The sequence below is a fragment of the Neomonachus schauinslandi genome, chromosome 12 (assembly GCF_002201575.2).
Source record: "Neomonachus schauinslandi chromosome 12, ASM220157v2, whole genome shotgun sequence".
NCBI classification, from domain to species: Eukaryota; Metazoa; Chordata; class Mammalia; order Carnivora; family Phocidae; genus Neomonachus; species Neomonachus schauinslandi.
This window is the reverse complement of record NC_058414.1, coordinates 33,606,255-33,633,145: the sequence shown is the minus strand read 5'-3', so window position 1 is coordinate 33,633,145 and position 26,891 is coordinate 33,606,255. Positions and strand designations below refer to the sequence as shown.

Sequence of the window (26,891 nt, the reverse complement as noted above, 5' to 3'; positions counted from 1 at the left end):
ATAAATAAATAAATAAATAAATAAATAAATAAATAAATAAATAAATAGAAAACAAACCTAACACCTTAAAATCTAATGTTCAGAACCTTTCATATTTTCCTTGTCAAATTCTTTTTCCTCCTTTTTTCACGCTATCAACATGCCAGTATCTGGGTCTGCAATCAACTCTGCCAAGGACATGCATACATGGAGAATAGCCCTTTAAAGAGAGGAGCAAAGTAACGAAAGATCCTCAAATTCAACTACAGTAACAGCTGCCCCTCTCTTAAAATAAAAGATGTCTAATTATTAGTATTCATGCGGTCAGACTATACCCTCAGAAGGCACAGATCCACTCTTTCAGTCCACAACAGAAATCCTCGTAAGCCATTCGACATCCTGTACTGTGCAGTTTTAGACCTGCACATATGTCTTGGTTGGGGGCCAGGGATTGGTATGATTACAAACTCTAGAAAAAACAAAATTTAAGAAGACAAAGAGAGATGACAAAACTAAAAAATAAATAAAAGAAACAGATTTTTTTTTAAATTATAGTACGAAGAAGCCAGTAAGCTGACAAATGGCTTGCTACTACATTAATAATGGGAACCATGAATATTCATTACACAATAGTCATAAATAGAAAGAAGGAAAACCAGAGTGCAGATGGGGCAAAAACTCAGACAGCTTTTCAAAGAGAAGAAAAGAAAGAATGAAGGAAGGAAAGAAAACACACACAAGCCTCAGACAAAGCTATTTAAGTAAGGGTCCCTGGGTGGAAACTTTGATCGAAGATAAGATAGGACAGTAAAGAAGGAATTTCCTTACACAAAGGTAAATAAATAAACAGTATAAACTACCCAGAATGACAGGAAGTGCTTTCAGTAAAAACACAGTCAGGGTAGTCTTTGCTTAGGATGTTAAGGATTAGAATAATGTATCTCCCAAACCACTGATAAGGTTAAGGAAACTGCCCCACCCTCCCAATACTTCACTCCCCACTTAGAGAAGGGACAGCCCCAGATGAAAACCCAACGCACTAGCGTGCAATCTCAAATGTTTGATCTTCACAGATCTCGGGAATGAGGAGGAAAAACCAAAGATAAAAAGAGAATTAACCCCAACACATGTGTTCATGGGTCACAGCTTGATTCTCCCTCCCATTACAAGCGAGAGACTACTTGAAAAGGTCATCACATTGGATCCACAGTCTTTCTAGAAGATAGTTTCAAGCGAAGCACAGAAAAATCCTTACGTTCTAAGTAAGTAAAAACACTGCCACACAGACAGACAGTCACTTCACTTTTTTTTTTAAAACGTGCAGATTATTCTAAACTGTTTCCAAACAAACAACGGGGGGGGGGGGGGGGGAGGGAAGACGTGGGTACTAAATTATTGACACCGCACAACATCTGGCCTGTAGTTTTTAATTAGACAAGAAAGACTCCTGAAGGCAAATGCCACAAGACTGATAGAAGTGAAGTGAGCACCTACTCTAAGTAGGAAAATCAATTTATTTGCAGCACTTTCATTTTGTTTCTCAATTAGTCCCACAGCCAAGGGCTACCCTAACACACTCTTAGCATTCATTTGCAACTTAAAAGTCACACAATTCAACAGTAAATGTAATTCAGCCATCATTTAAATGCAAGGAAATTTCAAGGCTCCTTTAAAAAGGCCACAGTCCAGGAGGCTCCCCACATGCCCTGCCCACTTCAGCTGTGGCCCAGGGGGGGGCTGTTCAGGTCACCTCCAGTTCCAACACCTCACTAGCCCTGCGACCCTGTGTAAGTTGCTTAACTTCTCTAAATCTCAGTTTCCCCATCTGTAAAAGTAGAAATAATAATGCCAATGTTATTGAGAAGATTTAAAAATGTATTCCATTTATTTTATTTATATTTAAGGGGTTTTTTTAAGTGTCACCGTCAATAAACGATTGGTGAATTTCTATGGCATTCTGAAAAATAAGGACAAAAAAAATCTTGTATCTGAATTATAGAAATAAACTCACCGAAAGACCCCAATACTAGTGTCCCTTTATGCTTTCAAGCAACACTTACTCAGCACATACCAGGTACAAAACACCACGCTGAGCAAATGAGATACAGAAGGAGGTAGAAATGCACCTCTGCCCCCAAAAACCACATGCTCCCATGGGGGAGAAATAAGAGGTGATTGTAAGGATGCAAATATCTACTCAGACAACGGGTCCCAAGATTGTGATAATAAATGTATGAGAGGAGAACATCCTGATGGAGAAAATTTCCCATTTCATCAACTCATGGACACAGAATAGAGAGTAGGGACTTAAGGGCTCCCCTTGCCAAGACAATGAATAGGTTCCCGTGAAAAGGCTGATAACCAAGAAAGAGAACCACATGGACATCATCAGAGACGACAGGGGAGGCAGCCACCCAGAAGTGGGAAAGCAGGGGAAGATTTTCCTCCCTCTGTAAACAGGGTAATCATCACGGATCTTCCTGGAAATTCCTGTCACCAAATGCACATTGTTAGATGGGATGGATGTGAGCACTGTTCCCTACTAAAGCTTTGGTTAAGAATGTTCACAAACGCAGAGCTCCTGAGTATCTTCTGGGATATAAAATCCCATCCACCGAAGCCCATCTAGCTGACAAACCCACAAGTGGACATTGCTTTCTGCCAGATCCAGTCAGCACGTGGTCAAGGCAAGGCTACTGTGACAGCAGAGGAGAACAGTGGCAGGAGGAAGCCTAAGTTTGGACTTCCCAGCCTCAGTTTCCCCATCTTTAAAATGAGGAGGTTCCTAAAATTAGATCACTGATGTCCCATGATAAAGCCAGCAGGCACCATGCAACCCTCAGCTTGTGTGGAAAGGAGGATGACATAAATATGTCACTGAGTGTGACGGGTGCTGCGAGTGGTACAATCAAGTTCTATGAAGAAGAGTACCTGCTATGTCCCAAGACCTATTAAAGAATTTACAAGCATTGTCTGATTGATCTTCACAATAACTCTGCCAGGTAGAGATTACGATCCTTGTTGTACAGTTAAGGAAAAGGAGGCGCACATAGATTGTCTGTGGGGGGAAAGGGGCAATCCAGCTGGAAGATGGAGCAGCAAGATCCCACAGTGATTTTTACTCACCGCCCTACAACAGAGGGAGCACAGGGTGGAGAAGAATGGGTTCACAGCCTGGGAGAACACAGAGAACACAGTCACAACCAAAGACAGCCAGTGCTGATCATTCAAAAATAAATCAACTCTCAAAGACAAACACCTAGCCCATCAAACATCAAATCAATAATTCCTGTGACTCACCCCCAAACTGGTGATCCGCACTGATCCCCGAAATGGTGGTAGATGTCCCACTAAAAGTTCATACACATTTTTCAGATTTCTAACTGGACAAAAATACTATGCACTAATTGTACCATCTACAGGACACACTTGTGGCTTTCACTACAGAAATATTTAATAGACTTTTAAGAGCAAAGGAATGCCAAACTAAAGGTACTAAAGAGGCACATAGTATCTCTTTTTTTTAAACGTATAAATTTAAACATTCCTCAAAACAACCTTCAAATAATTAAGCCTAATCATCAGTTCTGCAACACAGGATGTTTTAAAAACTCAGCAACCAAACTTACTCTACCCTTTGGTTATTAAATATCTAGAGAAGTTGAAATAATCAATATTTTATGTTCATTAAAAATTTTTATATTGAAAAATATTCATCTGAGACCTAAAGAAAAATAACAGCTTTCATTTAGAAAGTTACAAGCATCAAGAGGAAAAAACTGATAAATACAAGAAAGGAAGAGATTAAAAAATCATTTGCAGATGATATGATTATATACCTAGAAAACCCAAAGGAAGCCCCTGAAAAATCCTGGAACCCATAGAGTTCAGTAAAAAAGCAAAATAGAAAATAAATATATAAAATCCTATGGGAACAAGAACAATAAAAATTGATTCTCAATTAGCAATTATTTTTCAAGAGATGTCTTAAAATAACATTAATGACAAATGAAAAAAGCAAGCCACAAAGATTAAGAAAACTACAATAATGTACTTTATGAAGAGATTTTTATTTAAAAAAGATAAAACATGAACAGCACTGGGAAATACCATGTTCCTACACAGGAAAAAAAAAAAAACACTGTAAACTGAAATGATATTCTTTTAAAAGTATTCAAGATAACTCCTTACTAAACATGAAATTTTATTTTCCAAATTTTCAGGTTTTTTTATCATCTGTATTTTTTTATCTTTTCATGAGTGACCAGGTGTCATTTTATGTATAAAAATGTAACAGTATTCTAATTAAGAACAATAAAAATATCAAAAGTTTTCAAATGTAATCTTTGAGTTTCAAGGCTGTATTTTAATCAAATTTCTAGTTTTCATAAACCCCTGAATGTGTCAACTAAGTTACTGAAAACAAGATTGAGCAGTAAACACAGAGAAACAGGAAAAATCTGACAGCTTCATTTCTTTCCCTTCCTTTACCCTCAAGATAAATGGAATCTGAAGTTAAAAAAAAAAAAAAAAATAGGTGTTACAACCGAGCTCAGCAGCACATCACACACGCCACTGGCCTTGGAGGAAAAATGCCCAAATGGAAGTGGAAACTAGTTAGAGGCTCTCCCACGTAAGTTAAATGCGCCCCAAACAAATAGTAGGAAGGGTTGGCAAATACATTCATTTTTAAAGTAAATATTAACTTTAATGAGCTTGGTGACCGGAAAACTGATTCTGCTCTCTTGATATTTTCACTTCTCTGATCCTTCTCATCAAAAAAAAAAAAAAAAAAAAAAACCACTAAGAAGGCACAAATTCTCCTGCTTCTGAGCCCAACTTGTATCAGAGAAGAATCTAAAATCATGCTTTATGTTCATGCCCTCAAATCTTCCCTACTCAATTGGTGGTAAACAAAGAAGACAAACAATGTATGTGCCAGAACCAGTCCCTGAAATGCAGTGGGGAGAATAAGGAAGTTCAAGTCTTTTTTCAGGGGTCATTCTGATCATTGTCAAACAGGGGCCAATTACTTTACATCAGCATCTCCTGCCTGCTTTTGTGTTCTTCTTCTCTCGCCCAGTCACGAACCAGAACAGAATGATCTCGGTCACAGTAGAAGGACGGCGCAGGCAGCCCGCAGGTCATCAGGAGCCTGGACCCACTGCCTGGGCTGTGAAGGGGCTCAGGGCGAGAGAAGCATCGTGTAAGCGGCTGAGCCATCTGCTTCAGACAAGATGGAGCTCACTGTCCCCAGCAAGACCAAGCAGTTTGCGGGGGGAGAAAGGAAAGAAGAAACCCCAATGATGTCAGAAGTATAGGAAGAAGAGAAAGAGAGAAAAAACTGGTCTGTTTCTTTTCTCAGCTCCCAGGTTATCAATGAAAAGGAATACAAAGTAGTCAACGTCTCTCTCCATGCCCACCTATAAAATCTTTCTTTTTCGGCTAAGGTATAAATATTAAAAATATCTGCCTTTCTCTGCTATGTTTTTAACCTTCATAGAGATTTTGGTTGTCACAATATGAAATAAAAATGAAGCTAGAGTCACTTCACATGCCCGTGTGTGTGTGTGTGTGTGTGTGTGTGTGTGTGTGTGTAGACAGGATTTAAAGAAAAGAACTGAGTTTATCTGACATTTTCTGTTTGATATTAACTACTTGTCTTGTTTAAGGAGGCAATTTTACACCCATTGGGAGATCTTCTGACACTGTTTTCTGACCATGCCAGTTAAAACACATGCTATAATCAGTTCATAATGCCTCCCAGCTGGAACCAATCTGTAGGCAGGCTGGTGATCCATGGTCCCTGGTCCAATCATCACCCTTCCATAGCCTTCACTGTCTGCAGAGCCCTAAGGAAATCTGTATTCAACTCCTACTACCAGAAGGATCAAGCTTATATCTCAAATAATTCCATCCAATCCCCACCCAAATCCAGACAAAAATGGAAATACAAGCACAGTTTTAACATAACCTTGAAATTGAAATCTAAAATGCAAAGAATAATTCAGACAAGAGGCCTCCTTGATCTCACACTAACCATGTTTCTCTTCAGCAACTTATTTAATCTTCCTGGCCCTGTTCCCTCTCTGTAAAATGAGTGTAACTCGGCTCAAAAATGACACAGATCTACTGCAGGAATCCTTTAAGTCTACCTGCTCTTATTCCTTATTAGGAAAATCACTCATCTACCAAACATCAGTTGCATCCTTGTAAGAACTTTAGGTCCTCCCCCTATCTGTACACCACAAAGTACACCCACAGGACCTGTGTTGTTGTCCTTCTCCCTTCTCCTGGTAAGCAGCCCAGGAAAATGCTAAGCACACACTGGAGTCAGACAGACTGGGTTGCAATCATGGATTAGAGCACTGTCTAGCTGAGGGGCTTTGAGCAAGTCACAACTTCAATGAGCCTCAATTTCCATATTACCCTTTTGTTGTATTTCCTTTTGTCAGATGTTCCCCGCATACAGGGATACGTATGTTTTACAAAGCTGAGATCCTACTCTATATGTAATGGTTGTTTTCACTCAACATTGTAAGGTTTATTTTATGCTTTTTAATATTTAAGAAATTGCCTGTAATGAGCATGATTACTTTCTTAATAGCAAGTATTAAAATTATTCAGTGAAAAATACGCAATTGTGATAAGAAGGAAAAATTCTGAACCTGAAAAAAAGTCCAGGGTGAGTTCGATATACCCGTATTACCTAAAAATATATTCAAATGGAGGGAAATGTATGTATATAAATGCATATATATAAAAATATTATAAGGAAAATAAAGGAAACGTTGTAGTTAGTAAAAGTGAATCATCCAAAATTGTGGTCATCCAATTAATGGCATTAATATGGGCTTTAAGATTTTTATCTTCTAATAACTGTACAGAAATTAATATAAAGGCAAACCAGTGTATCTTACAAAGTATATATTTATTTATTTCTTCCTTTTATGACTAAAGCACCTTTTTGTTGCACATGTAACACATCATTTAGATAAAGTAATGCAAACCTCTTGGGGAAAGTTCTGAGCTCAATTAGGGCGTCTGGGGACAGGCCATATGTTACCAGGCCTTTTGTACACCTGAACCCCAATATCTAATGACCCAAGAATGCTCATTTATAAAATTAAATAGTCTTTCTTTTAAGAGAAGAGAATCAAGCGCTGCAGAACATTCTCCATCATTTCACTTGAAGACGATATAAAGAGAACTACACAACTAAAGATTTAAATAAATGAACACCTATAACACAAAAGAAGTTGTAATTCATGCTCTGAATGACGATTACTAACACAATTTTATCTCATCAATCTTATCTCTTTTTTATCTTTAACCTTTTAATTAATGAAATTTTCATTAAAACTGAAAAAAATAACTAAGTTATTCTTCTTCTTTTTTTTTTTTTAAAGATTTTATTTATTTGACAGAGAGAAAGATAGCGAGAGCAGGAACACAAGCAGCGGGAGTGGGAGAGGGAGAAGCAGGCTTCCCGCCGAGCAGGGAGCCCGATGTGGGACTCGATCCCGGGACCCCGGGATCATGACCTGAGCCGAAGGCAGACGCTTAACGACTGAGCCACCCAGGCGCCCCTATTCTTATTCATTTTTCTCTGTTGTAGACTAATGTCTACTTAGCCCCCTCCTTGTTATTCTTGATCACTGTCTTAGTCTTCTTTTGGCTAAAATATCTAGAAAACTGAGATATGAAGAAATACACAATTGTAGAACTAGGGCTCTATTTTCTGAGCCAAAAATCAGAATGCATGATCTGAAATCAAGAGCTCTTCAAAAAAATTCAGACCACACATGACCATATTAATGTCCTTCCTCAATTCCTTTCTAATAGTTCAATAATAGATACTCAGAAAAGTGGCTCTCAGTCATTTTCATCATCTGAGCACACCTGTGGGAAATGACAGACTCCCGAGAAAGAAGCCTGGCTAGATGCAGCAGCAGTATTCTCAAAGTGTGTGATTTTAGTAGGGGAAGTGCACTGACATCTTTAGGAAGCATTTAGAAACTCACCCTTCACACTCATCACTGTTTTATAGAGCTGGTGCAATCTCCTTTTTTCAAAATCCTTTAAAAATAGAACAAATAATGCTCTGAAGTAACTAAGTTACAGTCATAAGCCCAGCTTTAAGGCAAGGAACAGACTAGTTTGTATCCACCAAGACAAATGTCATACTTTCGTATTTGGCACGTTTCCCATGGGCAAACTCTGGATATGCCAAATTCCTGGTACTCTAACTGCAACTCAGCCCCTTTCTTTCCCATTCAAGAAAATACATCAAAAAACAATTGAGAGACTGACATCAATCTGCTCTACGTTTTTTTAAAGGAAATTATGTGCACACTTCAATATTTCAGCTGATAAGAACACAGAGTTGTAACAAAGTGTTTGAGGTTGGCTAGACGAGAATGCTAATTCCCACACACTGAATATGAAGATACCTTCTAGACATCACACTTTACAGACATCTCACGTGAGAGTATACATAGATTGAGAAAACACAAATAAGCACAGAGAATTGGTGACTCCAAGACTGTGTTCAATTCCAAGTCTCTTTCAATACTTATGAGTCTGATTTGCCAGGTTAGAAAAATGTGTATCAGTGAAAAGTCAACTAAGTACTCTATCTGACAAGACTTAAGCTGAGTATACAATTACATGTTACAACAATTTTTTCTACTTTAGTCGTAAAAGCCTTAAAAAATTTTTGGTCCACATATTCCTTACTCTTGCATATAACATTTAATATCATGGAATTTAGGATTTAGAGTCACTATTTAGAAAGACTTACACACAAAAAAACTACTTTACTGAGCCAAAAATCGGGATGCATGATCTGAAATCAAGAGCTCTTCAAAAAAATTCAGACCGCACGTGACTATATCAATGTCCATCTTCAATTCCTTTCTAATAGTTCAATAACAGATATTCACAAAGTGGCTCTGAGTCATTTTCATCATCTGAACACACCTGTGGGATATGACATACTCTCAGAAAAGAAGCATTTTAAATTAAGCACATAATATTGCACAAGACACTGTAGTACAGACTACTGCCATATTTTCAGATCATTAAAAAAAAAATTTTTTTTTAAGGAAATCCCCAGACCCATATTTTTAAAACAAAGAAAAGAAAAAAGAAAGGGGTCGGAGGGAGGAGGAAAGGAAGAAGGCAGGGAGGGAGGGAAAAGAAAAGAAAGAAAACTTAAAAACTAAACTAAACCAACTTTATATACTGACAAAACAGATTCAGAAGGAAAAACTGAATATTCCTTCAATTATTGTCTTTACACAGTGAAAGAGCGCCTTCCAAAAACTTCATACTGATGCATCCTGGAGGAATCAAGCTTGCAAAATAGAGAGCAATTTTTTGGTTCCAATTTTTTGTAATTGTGCCTTTTGTCAATTTTATGACACAGAGAATAATAAGAGTTAAGTGTGCTTTAGACTACAAAAAAAAATTAGTGTATCTCTCAGAGAAGGGCCACTTATCTGTCACACTGATCTAAAGGTCAGCACACTCCTGATCAAGTACAGAACATGATTCCAGTCCTCTGAAAACCTTAACCCCTTGGCCTAGCTGATTTCAATTATCATTATGGTGCCCAGAGTAAGTAAGAGGCCATCGCAAATGCAACCAAGCAATTTAAGGATTCATGGATTATAAATCACTGGCTCAAATTTCAGTGAGAAAGAAAATGGGTATAACATACTCCCTGTAGCTGGGCCCATTTTGTTCTTGTTGAAGAATATCATGAATACTTAAGTTGTATTAAAAACACTCCCTACACCAAAGGTCAGCTCTCTACAAAAGAATTCCAACATGCAAATCAAAGCACACCCAGTAAGGGAACATCAACTACCCTTACAGGTGAGACTTCTTATAGGTTAACGGGCCTGCCACCAGGATGCACAGAGCTCACGAAGACAAACGGGACCCAACTCATGCTTCCAATTTCTGTAACATTCTATCTTTTGGGAGTTAAGAATATGGAAGTGACTAATTCTCCCAAATGTCATACATTTTACAATGTGTGACATGTTACTTCCTCTCCCAATTTTTACAGCACTACCCAGACATTCTAGCCACTGTCTGGGACGAGACATAATTATTGTAATTATGTCTACCATAATTAGGGAGACAGTAAATGTGATCAAACATTTATAGAAAGGAAAAACTAAAGCACAGAAAGTTTTAAGAATCCAAAAACTTCAACTAAGTTCCAATGAGAGAATTAAGGAGGAAGTGAGGTTCTTTTTCAGCCACCTGAAATGTCGCATTTGAAAAATTACTATGTACCAGATTACTGGCACAGTCAGAGAACAGTCTGTAAATTTCCAGACTTCTTGCACGGGACAGGTTCCAGGGATGTCAGACATGACCACGGTGAAAATAAAAGTGGATATAAAGTCATGTAAACTCTTACTATAAAGAAAGTGAGACTGAATTTGTGCCCAGGCCCAATACTCCACGATGACAGGAACGGGCCAACAGGTACATGCCAGTGGGATTAAATTCTGTGAGACTTACTAGACTGAGAGTCAGGTTCAGAGCATATCCAGAGGCTGACATAAAAAACACATCAATAAATACTTGCTGCACAAATCTTTGAATCAGGAAGTGTCATGACAAGAAAGACATGTGGGGAAGGGTGGCGGAGAGGAGTGAGAGGCGGAACAGTGAGACCAATTAAGAGGTTACTGGGATAAAAAAAAAAAGGTGAAAGTGATAAAGTCGGAACTGAGGTGGTGGCAGCTGGAATGATAATGAAGGCATTAAAGTAAGAGATAGCTGATGAGGGTGCAAAGGTGAGCAAGAGATAGATCACAGAAGGCCTTGAATGCCAAGTTAAGAGTCTGGACTTCAACCTGCAGCCAAGAGGGAGCTTTTAAAATACTAAGCAAGAGAGGGGCACCTGGGTGGCTCAGTCGGTTAAGCGTCTGCCTTCGGCTCAGGTCATGATCCCAGGGTCCTGGGATCGAGCCCTGCATGGGGCTCCCTGCTCAGCAGGAGGCCTGCTTCTTCCTCTCCCACTCCCCCTGCTTGTGTTCCCTCTCTTGCTGTGTCTCTCTCTGTCAAATAAATAAATAAAATCTTTTTAAAAATAAACACATAAATAAAATACTAAGCCAGAGAAACGCATGACTGGCATTTCAGATCTGGTACAGTGCTGGAACAGGAGGCAAGCTGTAGGCAGGGAAGCCGTGAGACGCTGACTGCAAGCCCAGGCAAGAGAGGCTGAGGCTCACTGTGCGCCTCAGCAGTGGGAAGGGAGGTGGCAGGAGGCAACAAGGACCAAGCCAGTGGCAGGATGTGGGGCCTGGAGGGAAGCGCAGGTCGGTGTCAGGCTGCTTCTGCCTTGGAAAATCACTGATACGGGAAAGAGAAAAGGCAGAGGTTTAGGAGTATTTTGTACGTGCTGAGACTGAGGTGACGTGGAGACACAGAGGGAGAAACATCTAATATCTGGGTGTGGAGTTCAGAGCAGCAAGCGAGGTCAGCCAGGCGCGTTTAAGTATAATAAGGGAGTAGCCAAAAGCAAGGGCTGGACAGACTCCTCGGGGGGAGCATGACAAAATGATCACAGTGGAAGGAGGGCTTCCGCTGCCACTGAAGAGATGGGGAAGGCTTGCCCGCGCTCAGTGCCGCGGCTAGGACACCTGTATAAAGGAAGAGACAGGGTAAGAAAGGGTAAGTAGATAAGGAAGGAAAGACTCAGTTACACACACTTCTGGAGTGAAAGCAGGGAAAGGAATGAAGAGGGAAGGAGGAGGAACTAGCCTGGGACAGCAGAAAAGACATATCCTCCTCTGAGACCAGAAAAAGGGAAGTAAAATTGGAGCAAATGAAGGTACCCACGCAGGCAAGGTGCTGACATCTAATAGTACTAAGTGTTCCAAGGAGCTGGAGGGTGTTATGGGTTGGACCATGTCCACCAGCAATTCTTATGTGGAAGTCTTCCTCACCCCCACCCCCACCCCGTACCTCCGAATGTGATCTTCTTTGGAAATAGGGTCAGTGCAGATGTCATTAGTTAAATTAAGAGGAGGTCATGCCGGAGTCGGGTGGGCCTTTAATTCAATATGACTGGTGTCTTTATATTTTTTCTTTCTTTTTTTTTTTACTTAAATTCAATTAATGAACATACAATGTATTATTGGTTTCCGAGGTAGAGGTCAGTGATTCACCAGTCTTATATAACACCCAGTGCTCATGACATCACGTGCCCTCCTTCATGGACTGGTGTCTTTATAAAAAGGGGAAAGTTGGATCCACAGATACTCATTAAGGGAAGGTGATGCAAAGACACACGGGGAGAAGAAAGCCATCTGCAAACGAAGGAAAGAGGCCTGGGACATATCCTTCGCTCACAGCCTTCGGAAGGAACCAGCCCAGCCCACGCTTTGATTTCAGACTTCTGGTCTTCAGAACTGTGAGACAATTGACTTCTGTTGTTCAAGCCACCCAGTTTGTGGTACTTTTCTATGGCAAGTGTAGCAAACGAATACAGAGGGGGAGTCATCTCCTAAAGGAAGGAGGGGTGGAGAAGGGTAGCTAGGAGGTTTGAGGGACGTGGAAAGGTTTCAGCAGGAAACAGGCCCAGCCACACAGTGCAAGACTGCACACAGTTGCCTCGGGTTCCGGCGAAGGCCGGAGACGATAAATTTATTTACAGAGTGATTTCCTCAAGCAGCTCTTGGCAGCCAGTGGGTAAGAGAGGAAAAGATGCCAGGTCAGAATCGAGGGCTGGCAGAGTAGATTACCAGCAAAGTACAAAGGGATACGGCCATTGAGGATACTGGCAGGGGAGTGATGTACAATGAACGAAGAGAGAAGGAAACAGAGGAGGGGGATGGGTTGCAGGCTGAAGAAGGGGACAGGGCAGGTGGAGAAGGAGTCATCTGGAAACAGGGAGCCAGCAAAGAAAAGAAAGCATGAAGAAGCTAACAGGGAAAGACTGTTCCTGGGATTTCGTATTTTCCATGAGGCAGTCTGGGAAGTCGGAAGCTAGACGGCTGTATACAATCTATACGTTACTCACAGACTCCGAGGCCTGAGATGGTAACAGCAGTTAGGTGCTGGAAAAAACGGCAACAGCTCCCACCACCCACGGTGCAGGGAACATAATGCCCAGGGGTATCCCCAAATCATATTTGTACCTGATTCCGAGAATCGGGTTCTCAGAAAAATCACTACTGGAAATCTATCCTCTCCAGTGTATCTTTATACATAATTACAAAGAGGGCTTGGACTAGAAGCAGAGATCAAGGCATACTACCCCCATCTAGCGCACAAAATTACTATATTAAGTAGAGAAGAAGCAAGTTAACCTATAAAAATGTACTTGAGGAAGTTAAGGATCAGATGTAAAAATGTTAAGACATTTCAGACGCCCTGTGCACATTTCCTTAGGATACAAGAAATAAAATAGCTGGAAAATGCCAAAACCTGTGTTGGCAGCCCCTTCTACCTTGCAAACAAGGAACAACTGACCAGAGCACAGAAGAATTAGAAAACTTGTAAGTGACCATTCATTTTTTTCCAAACAAATAAGTGCTTAATTATCTGGATTATATATGATAAACAAACAAAACTCTTTGTATTTTCAAAGGTTTATTTCAATCACTAGAATTTTTGTATGTCTCACTAAAGAGCCAAGCATAGTCAACACTTTGTTCTGGCAATTCATCAGAGCTAAAATAACACAAAGGCATGAAGCAGAACAAACACGACACAATTTAACCTTTTTCATTTACACACAAGCACAATTCATAAATTGTTGTGGCTTTAGACATTTCCAACTCTTTCTATACACATGTTTATACTTACTCAGAACTTTTTACTTTCAAAGTTTGGAAAGTTTTAGGTGAAGTACTTTTACATTGGAAGAGATTAACTGTATTTTCTGAACTTTTATACTTCAGGTCTCATTTTATTTTTTTATTTTCATTTTTTATTAATTTTATTACGTTAGTCACCATACATTACATCATTAGTTTTTGATTCATTGTTTGCATATAACACCCAGTGCTCCATGCAATACGTGCCCTCCTTAATACCCATCACTGGGTTAATCCATCTCCCACCCCTTCCCCTCTAAAACCCTCAGTTTGTTTCTCAGAGTCCATAGTCTCTCATGGTTCGTCTCCCCCTCCGATTTCTCCCCCTTCATTTCTCCCTTCCTACTATCTTCTTTTTTTTTTTTTTTTAATATATAATGTATTATTTGTTTCAGAAGTACAGGTCCGCGATTCATCAGTCTTACACAATTCACAGCGCTCACCATAGCACATACCCTCCCCAATGTACTTTAGGTCTCATTTTAAAACAAATCACTAAATAAAAAAATAAGATTCAAAGCCTTCCTTGAAGTCATAGTATAGTATTGTTCACTGGCACAGGGAAAATGGGACCACTCAGGGGACATGGCCTACGACATCTACTGGGGACAAAAAGGTGAGAAAGAATTTGGAAAGTTCTGCAACTTTATATAAGGATATCAGGATATCCTTATAAATGGTTAGTCTATCCACATCAAATATATAGATTAAACCCGCAGAGCATAAAATGCTTCCTATTTTAATCAGGGCCCAGATACACAATGAATGAAGGCCAAAAGGTCATCCTCTCCCCAAATATGATGGGCTTCAACAAAATTTCCTACTCCAACAAAATTGCCTATTGTAAACATCCCTCCATACTTAACTTCCAAAGTGCCTCATTCTCTCTCTACAACAACCATTAGCACACTGTTCCTGAATATAATTCCAGGATGCTTATAAAAATTTGCAGTCATGGTATTTTAGCCTATTTAAGAATGAATGAATAAATAGGTCTTTCAAATACGTCCACATTTCTTTTTCTCCTCTCCTCAAGGTCAAACATTTACACAAACCCTAGAGAAATCCTCTGTAGCAATCAGGGAGTAGCAACTACACTCTAGCCTCGAGCTAAGTAGCTCTCCACCTCATAAATACTGAGTAAGAAGAGAGTTGCCACACCTTGATGTATATCTAAGAAGCTTACCCAGCCCCCACGTTTGAAGAGTCAAATCTTACCTGAATTCCAACAGACTGCAAGAGGAAAAGAAGACCAAGAAATGAGTTCAAGAAAACTTCTAACACTGTAGTCTGAAGACGGTCATTGAACAACTTGGTGATTTTCTGTTTATTTAATCACAGACGCAGTGCTCTTTTCTGATCTTAGTAAAATTGTAAATTCGTAAGATTTCAGCCTACATTTAAAGATAGAAAGCAACTTGAGGATGATCATCTATCTACCTGACTGGTTTTACAAACGAGAAAACTGAATGGCTAGAAACTGGCAAAGGAGAATCCACACTGACATTTGGCTCAACACTCTCTTTCCTTATTAGCAACAGGTATTTACTCATATTCAACAGATATATTTATTGAATGTTAACCACGTGCAAGACACCCGAGGATTACAAAGCTGAATTTTAGAGGAGTATCCGAAAGTAACTCTCTTTATAACTCTAATTCTTAATTTTGAACTAAATCTTTCCTTCCTCCTTGTAGCCCTTCCAAATACAGAAGGTGATGTTATGGTGAGAACGTCGGTAAAGAGATGATGATGATGATGATGATGATGATGGTGATGATAACGACAAAGACAATGACAATAGCAACTGAGACACTTACTATGTGCCCATCACTACCTGTTACCTTTACATACATAGCTTATTTAATCTTCAGAACAATCTTAGGAGGGAGATAAGTATCTCTAATTGATAAAAGGTTTGGAAAAAGTAAGTCAATTGCCCCTGAAAGGGTAGTCAAGTTCGGGTTTACACCCAGGCATGACTTTACTACTGCTGTCTCCTAGGTGCCTGACCCTGGCACTTCCCATAATTAACTGGAAATTCCCTGGCCCCTCTGCACCTCAATTTCTTCATCAGTGAAATGATGAAGTTGGTCACGTGATTTCCAACATCTCTTCCAGGTATACCATTCTGCAATTTACTAATTTAAGGTTTTTAAGCAATCTCTTGCGGTGCAGAGGAAGGAAAACACTTTGTAAAAGCTAAGGATAATTTTGCCCCAAATGACAAAATCCAGACCTTTGTGCAGAGGTTTCTGGGTAAAGGAGGGTGGGTTGTTATTGGCTTGATATATCCTTAACTTTCATCTAGGTTCCAGCCTCAGATTTTTGTGAAAGCTAATCTCACAGCCACATGACAAAATAACATACAATCATTAACAATGGCATTTAAACTAAACAGGAGGTTTTTCAAATCCCTAATAATGATTAGGAGTCCTCTGTAAAAACATGGGAAAATACCACATTATTGCTTTTATAAGAAAAAAAGCAGGATGCAATATATGGCTTTTTTTTTTTTTTTGGTGTCTGAACAAGGAGAAAGAAACAAGAACATTCAACAGTGGTTGTAGTTAGATAATAGGATTGGGAGATTTTTCTTTCTCTTTTTCCTTATTTTTCTTTTTTATGTAAGCTTAAATTACCTCCATAATTAGAGGGGAGACTTTTCTTTACAAAGAGAGAAAAGGTGTCCAATATTCTCACACTGATTTCTTCTGAGAAGAAAATACTCTCCTAGAAGCATCTCAGTAACACTGCAGACATTCCAGAAATACAGGTTTAGAGGTGAACATCATTATTACCTACTACAGATGAGGAAGAAAATAGTCCTCTACTGCTTCAAGTCTAAAATAACTAAGTTTTACAGGATGTTTCAGGACTCCTGGTAGGGGAAGTTGCTTTGGAGTCCAGGGACACATAGCTCCACAGAGTTGGGTGCCAGGAAAAAAAGAACAGGTGCAAACGACGAAGCAGCAGACCGTGAGAACCAAACGTCACTGGCCCCATCCAAAATCCCGATCTGGAGCAGGCTCTCCCTGTGTGGTCCTGCCCTGCACCCCGGCCAACCACATGGTCAAGGGGCCTTTCCCTGAGCACAAATGTCCTCACTTCTCTGAAGCACTACACAGAGGGACGACAGGTAGCATATTTCATAGAATCTGCAACTGAAAAATCACAACCACAACCAAACTAATCTAGGCTCCATTAGGCTGCAGGATAAGCACGTTGTGTGTATACCTCTGTGTTCACATATAAACTCCCAATATATAGACACACGTGGCCCAGTTTATAACACAGATCAGTAACTGTGGCTTTGGATGGTGACAATGAAACACTTCACTCTATAGCTCTCTTGAGAATATTTTGTAAACACATTGTGTCTCTCGTGATTCCCACTGATACTACACAAAACTCAGGAAAGAATACAATTTAAAAATCACATTCAGAATGCTATTAATTACATAGGAACCCTGGGCCTTACTGGAACAGACTTTTTTTTTGCTACTTTGTAGCAAGTAGATAAACACAGATCTGATATACAAAGAATAGAAAAACAAGAACAGGAAAAGTCAGCTTCTCCTCTGGGAGTCTCACAGACAATATGTGGCGTCAACATCACATCACACCCAGAGTCAGAAGAGGGCTGCAGGGAGCCGTGATGCCCAACTCCCCAACAACTCCAGACTTGCCCTAAGCATCCACCTCACACTGGGCTTCACCAGCTCCACCACCATTAAGAAAGCAGCAATACAAAGGCCAGCGGGTATCCTTTATTCATTTAAAAAGACATATTTATGTTGATTGCTACCAAAACTCCTTTGAATGATTACTTAAAACTGAAAATAATGTAACTAGAGAGATGTCATCTTTTTTTTTAAGGCATTTTTTTTTCTAAGTGTGAAGTTGGCACCTATTAACTGTACCTGGCGGTAATTAAATACATCTAACATTAGATAAAGAAATTTAACCTACCTCATCAAAGGTGGTGTCGTCTTTCTTCAAAGCTATAAAATAAAAAGGGAAAGGAAACAGTTATTGTGAAACATCTCAAAGAGGCTAAGCATCTAAGTTCTAGAAAACAGAAGGAAAACAAAGCAGTATGGTGTTTTCATTTCAGAAAGTAAAACTGTACCCCAACCTGAATAACAATGTTATGATACAAATAGGAAAGCTGCAAATGAGACAGAGAATTGCACAGCATGCATCTTTGTGAAACACTTTCATAAATATGTAAATGGACGATCCTCCCAAGTATGGAAAAGAAGTATGCATATCTTTCCCCTATCTCTTCTTTAGTAGAAAAACGTTTTAATGAAAGTATGAAAGCATCAAAAAGTAATCTTAAAGAAATTTCCCCCTCAACTCCTGGGTTTTGAGCATATATCATTGGGCACAGTGTGTGGTCCTCCCAAACCAATTGTCAGGATGACACCCCCTCTGCACAGTGCCCTGAATGAGATTTTCATGCCGAGGGAAGTTTAAATACGGTGAGAAAAGACTAAGCATGTAAAATAAGCACTGCAGAGACATAATTCAAGCATTTCAACATGATCCATTTTATAACAAAGTATCACGAAAGGAAACAATACATTCAGAATATTTTATAGGAGTTAGCAAATACTTAAAATTTATTTAAATATGCAGCTTCAGAACTGGAATTTTATTACTCTGAAGAGAAAGAGAAGTATTTCATGCATTGTTGGCAAACACCCTAGTTCCTTAAATCCTACAATTACTTACAATGTTTCATATTAAGGAGAATGCACAAAGGAATTAATTTGGCTGAAACCACTAACTGGAGAAATGTTTCCAATTTATAGAATTGTGCATAGGTGTTTACTGGTCTATACTAGACAGTTCTAGTCAGGATAGAAGCACTTGTGTCGCTCTTACTTGGAAAGCTATGTTCTGACAAAAGCAATGGAAAGCAAATTATGTTGGCAATTAAGCTCTGAGAGAAGTCATGTGCTTAAACTGAAGCTATCATTTCTTTCTTTTTTTTTTTTTAAGATTTTATTTATTTATTTGAGACAGAATGAGAGAGAGAGAGAGAGCACATGAGAGGGGGGAGGGTCAGAGGAAGAAGCAAGCTCGCTGCCGAGCAGGGAGCCCGATGCGGGACTCGATCCCGGGACTCCAGGATCATGACCTGAGCCGAAGGCAGTCGCTTAACCAACTGAGCCACCCAGGCGCCCTGAAGCTATCATTTCAGAGCCTATACTATACAGTCTAGCAATCTTGAAAAGGGTATTTTCTGTTTCCTACTATAGATGAGGTTGTGGAGAGTTAAGGTGGATGAGGGCAGACTGAGGGGGATAAAATGTTTTTGAAAGTTTAATTCTTAGTTCTCCTCTTTTTTGCCTAAGAAACTGATCTGTAATAAATTTCTCTACTTGCTTTATTGGAAGACAACTTCTTCTGAGTGAAAATTTAAAAAACAGCCCTTTCTCCTAGTCTGAAATGGCTTATCTTGCATTTAATTACTTACACACATTTTATCATGAATTGGCTTTAACTTACATTAAATCCAAAATAAGCTATTTCGATAGAAAGCTATCGAGAAAGCTAAGAGCCTAGATGATCTTTAATTGCTATATTTTAACTTAGAATGTAAAACTTCTAATCTGGAAGGCTTTCTTTAAATATCAACCAACCATGTTACTAAACTACAACCCTCACTTCCCTCAAACCTAAGGCATGTCCTCTAATCAACACACTTGAGTAGTGATTCCTAGATAAAATATTAATGACCTACATAAATATAGGCAAGTTGTCCCATCTAAAAAAAAAAAAAGTGGTTTTTTTTTGGAATAAGAAATGATTAGCTCAGTGATTTCAAATACAAAGTCAATCACTGTACAGCCTCATACCTAGCTTATTTAACAAAGATGAATGAAAAATTATGTGGCTGTCATGCAAGATGCAAAGCTAAAGCACCAAACTTATAATTCACAGCACAAACTTCCTATAGTTTATTTACTTTGGACATGATAAAGTTCCAAAATTTAGCCATGGGTTGCCTTAAGCAAAGCATCAAATAGGAACTACACTTGATACTATCCTTCGGGTAACTGCAAACAGAATGAAGACCCTCCAGCTGAGAGAAAGCAAAAAACTAAAATGTCTCTGACATCTGGACGGGGCTCTTTCTTTCTTGCCTCCTGGATAAAGAGGTGGGTCTGAAGACAGAAAGAGAAGGAAGAAACAGAAGAGGAACTGCAGCTGTGCTTTCTAAAATATAAGTAGCAGGAAGCTAGATTCTCTCCCCCGCATTCTATTCTCAAGCCCAAGATACCACAGGGGAGAACATTTTAAGACCCCCAAAAAGCTATGGCTTCGTTGAAACCCTTTATTGGTAGACTGACACTTTATACAGTTACTTATAAATATTGAATCCTTGCCCTGAACAGCAGTTAACAGTAACAACAAAGGCCAATTAAAGATGTCTCTGCCAAATATTTATCAGGTCATTGATGAATAAACTCTGACCTAAACAAGCACACAACATCTCATTATTGATTACATTCCCTGATTGTCATTAATCATTCATGTAAATGTAAACTCACAATTGTCTCCGAAGATATCTTGGAATTGCGAGCATATTACATTTTTATGGGTTAACAAGGTGGTATATATTAAATCATTTAAGATATTCAGATATCCTATTTAGTCCTCTACTTAGACACTGCTTCCTCCAGAAAGCTTTCCATGATCCCACCAAGACTAAAGTGGTGTCCTTCGTATGTTCTCCAACAGCAAATTATGTTAATCTTCCTGGTAAAATCTGTCACTCTATATTGTCAATGCCCATTCATTGGCCTGTATCCTCTTAAAGTCCTTGAGGACTGGTAACAGTGGCCGCTGAATCTCAATGTCAGCACAGTATCTAGCACATATGACGTACTCAATAATTATTTGTTAAATTAATGAGTTCTACCTCAATGGCAAAACAATAGCCTCTTATATTTTGAGACACACTAAAGTTTTGGTATATGAAAACCATACACTATTTTCTCTTATGAAAGGATCATAGATATAAATTCCATTTCACAGTTGGCAAATTAAAATCTTCTGAAACTACATGGGGAGAGAACATTGGTACTATATTTAAATTCTGTGCCTGAACCTTTACCCTTAAGAATGGACTTATCACATGACAGCTGGACCCTACATTACACACTTACAGCACAAGGTAACAAACCCCAAAATTCAATGTAACCATAGCCTCTTCTTTTCATTCAGTCCTCTCACAAACTACATCTTTTAAAGGAATGGTACACATGGGGTTCATCTCCAATATCACAGAGTACAAACTTCCTTTCTCTACAAGTTAATCCAAATAAGTGTGAAGAAATGCACTCAAATGAATATGAAGAAATGCCAGTTTGACCTTATTCTTACGCCAGATATTACAGAAATCCTTCCTCCTCCTAGGCTATCATTTAAAAATTAAAAGAAAGAAGGAAAGGAAAGAGGAAAAGGATTTTAATATAACCTTTTTATTTTTTTTTTATTTTTTTTAAAGATTTTGTTTATTTGACAGAGAGAGACACAGCGAGAGAGGGAACACAAGCAGGGAGAGTGGGAGGGGGAGAAGCAGGCTTCCCGCGGAGCGGGGAGCCCGATGCAGGGCTCGATCCCAGGACCCTGGGATCATGACCTGAGCTGAAGGCAGACACCCAACGACTGAGCCACCCAGGAGCCCCTAATATAACCTTTTTAACAACTAAGTTCCCATTTGTCGTTTTTTATGCTAACCAAAAAAAAAAAAACAAACAACAAAACAAACAACAAAAAACAAAAACAAAAAAAAAGACAACTACAGTAGTTCCTAAATAAGTGAACACACTGACACTATTTAGCAGAAAACGATAAATACTCACCACTGAAATCAGTGACTGCCTTTGAAATTCAATTACACCCATCTTATAAAAGAACTGTAACTGTGTTATAGTCACTCTCTGGCAGATGTCATAAATTAGAGTGCTATGGCTTGAAAGCAAATGTGTTTTACTAGACCTTATATAACATAGTAATTTCAGATTAGCTGTATTTGGGATGGGTAGTGACAAAGTTGACATGATCACTCAAGTGTGAATAAATTAAACATTAGCATTACCACTTTTATATAGTCAAAACCGTTAATAATAAACACTGAATATCACATACTTTCAAACGTTGTCCTCATTTTCTATCAATGGTTAATTTCTCATGGCTAAACAACGATACTATATATTTTGCCATATAACAAGCTACACTTTTGAATCATCCTAAAAAAGCAAAATTAAGTCCGTATGTTTATTTCAAAAGCCATTGTAGATTGGTTAAAGGGAATGAAAATGTTGAGATGTTGTATTATTCAACAAGAATAAACCATTCGCTCTTTGATCTCCTCGTGAAGTACCAATGAAGACAGGAGGAAGATGGGGAATAAACAGAGAAATGGGAAGGAAGAATATCAGCCCCCAGTACTGTTCTTCACATGTAACAGATACTGCACTAGATATTTTATGTGTCCTACCTGATTTAATCTTCACAACAACCTTGAGAAAATTTATACCTGTGGACTCTGGAGTTTAGGGGTATTCTGCTAGTTGCCCAAGGCACACAGCAAGCTGGGAAAACAGGGTTCAAACCCAGACCAGACTAACTCCAAAACTCATCCTGTTTTTATACTGTGAAGTCAGTAGCCACTTCTTCCCCTCACTTCTCTTGCTTCCCACTAGAAGATCAATTATGTCAATATGATGTAATCACCAATAACGATAATAACATATTATGAATATTTATTGAGTCTGCACTATGTACCATACAGGACATCATATGCGTTATTTCACTAAATGCCAATAACAAAACTGAGTTGTACATGAAAAACTGAAGCTCAGAAGTGGAGGGACCTGTCCAAGGTCACATAGCTACAAGTGGCAAGATGGGAAATCCCAGTGGTCTGACACACACAGCCCACATCCTGAATCTATGCACTATATAATTCCATAGTAAAAACTCCATTCCATAGCCTCAAGCACCTTAAAATCTTTACATAATCAAATTGATTTTATTGCTTTGTAATTTTGCTAATAAAACATTAAGAAAATACATAGATAACAAAGATGCATTTTTCTGTAATCCCATTTCCAATGCATGTCTTGGGTTTCCTATATACAAGCATAACCACGTAAACCTCTTTATCTCCTTTTACAGTATTCCAGAATGAGAGTTACTATTCAGAATCATGACCCTCCATCAATACAAGAAATAATCAGTTATGTTCACTGCACTGTACTGTTTCTGAAAGGGAGGAAGTAAAATCTACTATATCTTAGAACATATTTTAAGAAGTGTTGGAATCAAAAGGAGTTTCACATCACAAACTCTCAGTAAACTAGAAAATCCAATTAACTGTAATACCCCACACTTGCCAGCACTGTAGTTAATCCAAATTTTACTGATTGGAGATCAAAATCTTGAAATTGCTTAAACATAAGGAATTTTTGTATTAATGTCCTTGGTTTCTTACTGAGATTCAACTGCAATGAATTATTTAACACAAAACTGGAAGGGCTCCAACAGAGTCATTAGCATTAGTAAATATACAGTTAATGTGTTTTAGAACAGGGCTTAATGGACTCCAGAACCCGCCTCTGTGATGGTTTGGGTCCCGGGCAGAACACTCTCCTTAAAAATGCACACCAACTCAACACCTTGCTCTCTCACATTCTTCTTGGCTTCAATCTTCATTTGCATGTAGGAACTCTTCATATGCATCCCTAAGTAAAAGTGAAACTGCAAATATCCGATACATGTAATAAGTAAAACCAGGATTAAATATTGGTTTCACACCATAACTTTACAGCCATTTTGGGAGAGATTTTGTATACCAATAGGAAATTTTAAGTTAAAGACAACAGAGAAAACCAGGCTAAATTTTGATCCATATTTTCTCTTGCTTGAACAAAGTTTGCATATTTTAGAGTGCACTTATAAAATGATTTTTAAAGGAAGGGATGGAAGGATGACTACAACACTCATATGCACCCCAGGGGTTTATTTTAAGGAATTAAGTACCTTATGCTTAATTTCCATTAACACGTTCATTAACATGGATGACATGTTAAACAAGTGAAACAAAGGCTAGAAGGCTTCTTAGGGAATCTGAGGGGTTATTTTTAGTGTTTGTATGATTCTCTTGCTGAAAACAGTTACCTACATAAATGAAAGTTATGTTAGAGGAAGCAGCTACCGTCTTAAGGTTAAAAGGGGCTTTCTATGGCCAACCCTAAAAAGCTAACAAACCCATTCCACACAATACTGTTGTCACCCTGTTATAGTCTGTGACATGGATTTATTCTTAAATGTCCTAAACATTTCTCAGTCAGTTTTTATTTGTACATCAGTTGGTTGGTTGGCTGGTTTAAAGACAATAGTTCCGGAGCTCTAGTAAATGTGAGAAGTTCGGGAGACTCATTCCTAAATGTTCAGATAAGTTCACAGCGCGCATTTATTTGCCGCAATGGAAAGATTCAGAGAGCTCGGGACGGAACAGCCAAATCTCGCTTTCGAGGACCCGAAGTACCGAACAAAAGGTCCCAAGGTATCTGTCCCAGTTCCCTTTAGGTTGGATGTCTTAAACAATACCAAGCACAACTCAACGTCTCACCAATTTCCAAAGCTAAATTATTTACTAAACACCCCAGAGCAAAGCCTGCGCGCAATAAATAAATAAATAAATAAAAATAACAAGTGACCCAGGCGGCCGTGCAGCCGGTTGCGCAGCGGGCCCCGGGGCGTCCCATCGCCTGTCCACCGCGAGCGCGAAAGCCCGAGCGCTAGTGGCGAGGAGACGGAACCCAAACTGTAGGCTTAAGATCATCCACAAACGAACCCCCAGATCCTGAGGGAGAGGGGTGTCTCTCCTTTCCATTGTCGCCCTCCCCCCAGGTCCGGGCACTGTTCGGTCCACCGTCCGCTCGCAGCGCACCCCACGCCAGCCCCGGGTGGCCGCTGCATTGGTGGTGCCAGAAGCGCGGGGAGGAGGAGCAGACGACGGGGGCGACCGGCCGGGTGCCCGGGGCAGCGCGCCACTCACCAATGCGGCTGAAACTCTCCGACAAAGTTCTCCGCAACTTCTTCATCTTGCCGATCTTCTCGGCCGGCTGCGGCTCAATGAGGTCGCACATGTGGGCGACACTGGGCTCCGGCAACTTCCCCAAACTGGTCCAGAGCGGAGCGCAGACAACGGCGAGGGCGCGCGGCAAGAAGGCGGCGCCTCCTCCTCCTCCTCCTCCTCTTCCACCACCTCCTCCTCCTCCGGCCAGGAGGCGACGCGCTGGGCTCGGGAGGCGAGTGGCGAGCTGCAGGCTCCGCTCGGGCCTGGGCCGCGGCTGGGCGGGCGGGGGCGTTCTACGTGGTGCCGGGGGCGGCCGCCATCGCCGCCGCCGCGGTAGCCCCGTGCCGCGCCGCCGCCCGGCTCATTTTCCCTCCTTTGTAACCGAGAGCGGCGCGGCGGGCGGCCGGCAGTGGGGGCGGCGCGGGCGGGGCGGGGCGGGCTGGGAACGAGGTGCGGGAGCTGGGGGTCGCCGAGTGCACGGGGCACAGGCGGGGAGAAGTTCTCAGCCCCGAGTTTCGGGTATTCGGGAGAAAGAGCCGCGGCGCGGAACCGCCACCCGCCCCGCCCTCACCGCCCCTCCCGCCGCCTCCGCCCCGCCTTCCCTGGGCAAAGGACCCCGGGCGCGGGACCCCAGCGGGACCTCGGCTCCCGGGCTCGGAGTCGCGTCGTCTTCGGGCCTGTCAGCCGGGCTCGCGCCCCCGCGGCGCCCCCTCCCGGCCGCCCCCGCGCGCCTCTCCCGGCCCGTCCCGCCCCGCCCCGGCCGCGCGCTCCACGGTGGGGGCCGACGGAGGGCCTCGAACAGGCAGGGCTGGGAACGGGCCGCGACGGGGACTCCGTCTCACGCTGTGGGGAGGCCACCCAAAGGGAAGGCTCTGGATCTCGGTCATTTATCTGAGTGGTTTTCTCCTTGCCACGAACGCGTGTGAAAAGAGCGAGGAGTTGGGGGGCGAGGGGGTGGCCGCCACGACTGCCTGTGAGTCCGGGGAATGGAAAGGCCTGGGGGACCACTCAGGTTTGACGATGACTTTTTTTACCGCCAGTTTTGCCAGAAAGACTGTGAAGTGAAAGATCCAAAGGGAAAGGTGGGCCCGTTTTTTAGGGGAGTCAAGTGCAGAGGTAGAAGCGTCAACTGTAACCCCCCAAGGCAGGGCTATGCTGTTTCCGTCACCCATGTGTCACTCTGAGTGACTGATGGGAATGTAGATGTAGCTAATTTCTGATAGGAACACCCAGTTCCATAGTAAATAGCAAACAGAAGTCCTTCGTCTCTACCAGTTTTAGAATATATTTCCAAACTGGAAGACTTGGAGGCCAAAAAGATTCTGACCTCCTCTCCCCGCCCCCCCCCCAAAAAAAAAATTAAAAAGGAGGGGGTTGGAGGAGGCTTTATAAAATCCCAGAACAAACAGTTCGGGCAGCAAACACACATCGTCTTCATTCTCTTAAAATGTGGTGCAGCGAGCGCTCCAAACGTCAGTCTCCCAGGGGAGAGAGAAGGAAGATGGGGGAGGGCCTGAATGTTGATTTGGGGCCAGCAAACTCCTTATGAATAGAAATTTAGTAATCTTGAGTCATCTGGCTGTGTAAGTAATAAGAGCTTGTGAGCGTGTGACAATGCTGTTTGGTTTAAAGGAAGTTTTGGGGAGTTTGTATTTTGTTGAAAGATTTTTATCTTAAAACAAAAACTAGCCCCCTGCCTTCCTTAAATTGTGAGGTAGAACACTTCGATTTGTTCTGCTCTGTAATGAGCACATTATAGGGTCTTTGATAGATTGCTCCTGATAAAAGACAGGAAGTCAAGCCAAGTGGGGAGCCAAGGAGAGTGGGGCATTCATCAAGAAAGTCCGTATGAGTTAAAATGCAAGGATGTTGGGTCCTAGTGACCATATTTAGATATTACAGACAGCACCAAGTATGTCCTCAGGAAAAAGTTTGACTTTTACCACTTCCT

The 26,891-nt window shown here is 40.7% G+C and overlaps 1 protein-coding gene across 1 annotated transcript in view; it reads right to left on the bottom strand.

Annotated features, from left to right (window-relative positions):
* The window catches only part of CDK14 (cyclin dependent kinase 14), a 546,170-nt gene extending 521,160 nt beyond the window's left edge, over positions 1-25,010 (bottom strand). The window contains exons 1-2 of the mRNA XM_021689620.1: positions 24,920-25,010; positions 17,806-17,837 (exon numbers count right to left, since the gene is read on the bottom strand). Of these exons, the coding sequence (XP_021545295.1) occupies positions 17,806-17,837; positions 24,920-25,010 (123 nt within the window). The remainder of the gene's footprint in view (positions 1-17,805; positions 17,838-24,919) is intronic.
* Positions 25,011-26,891: the final 1,881 nt, after the last annotated feature.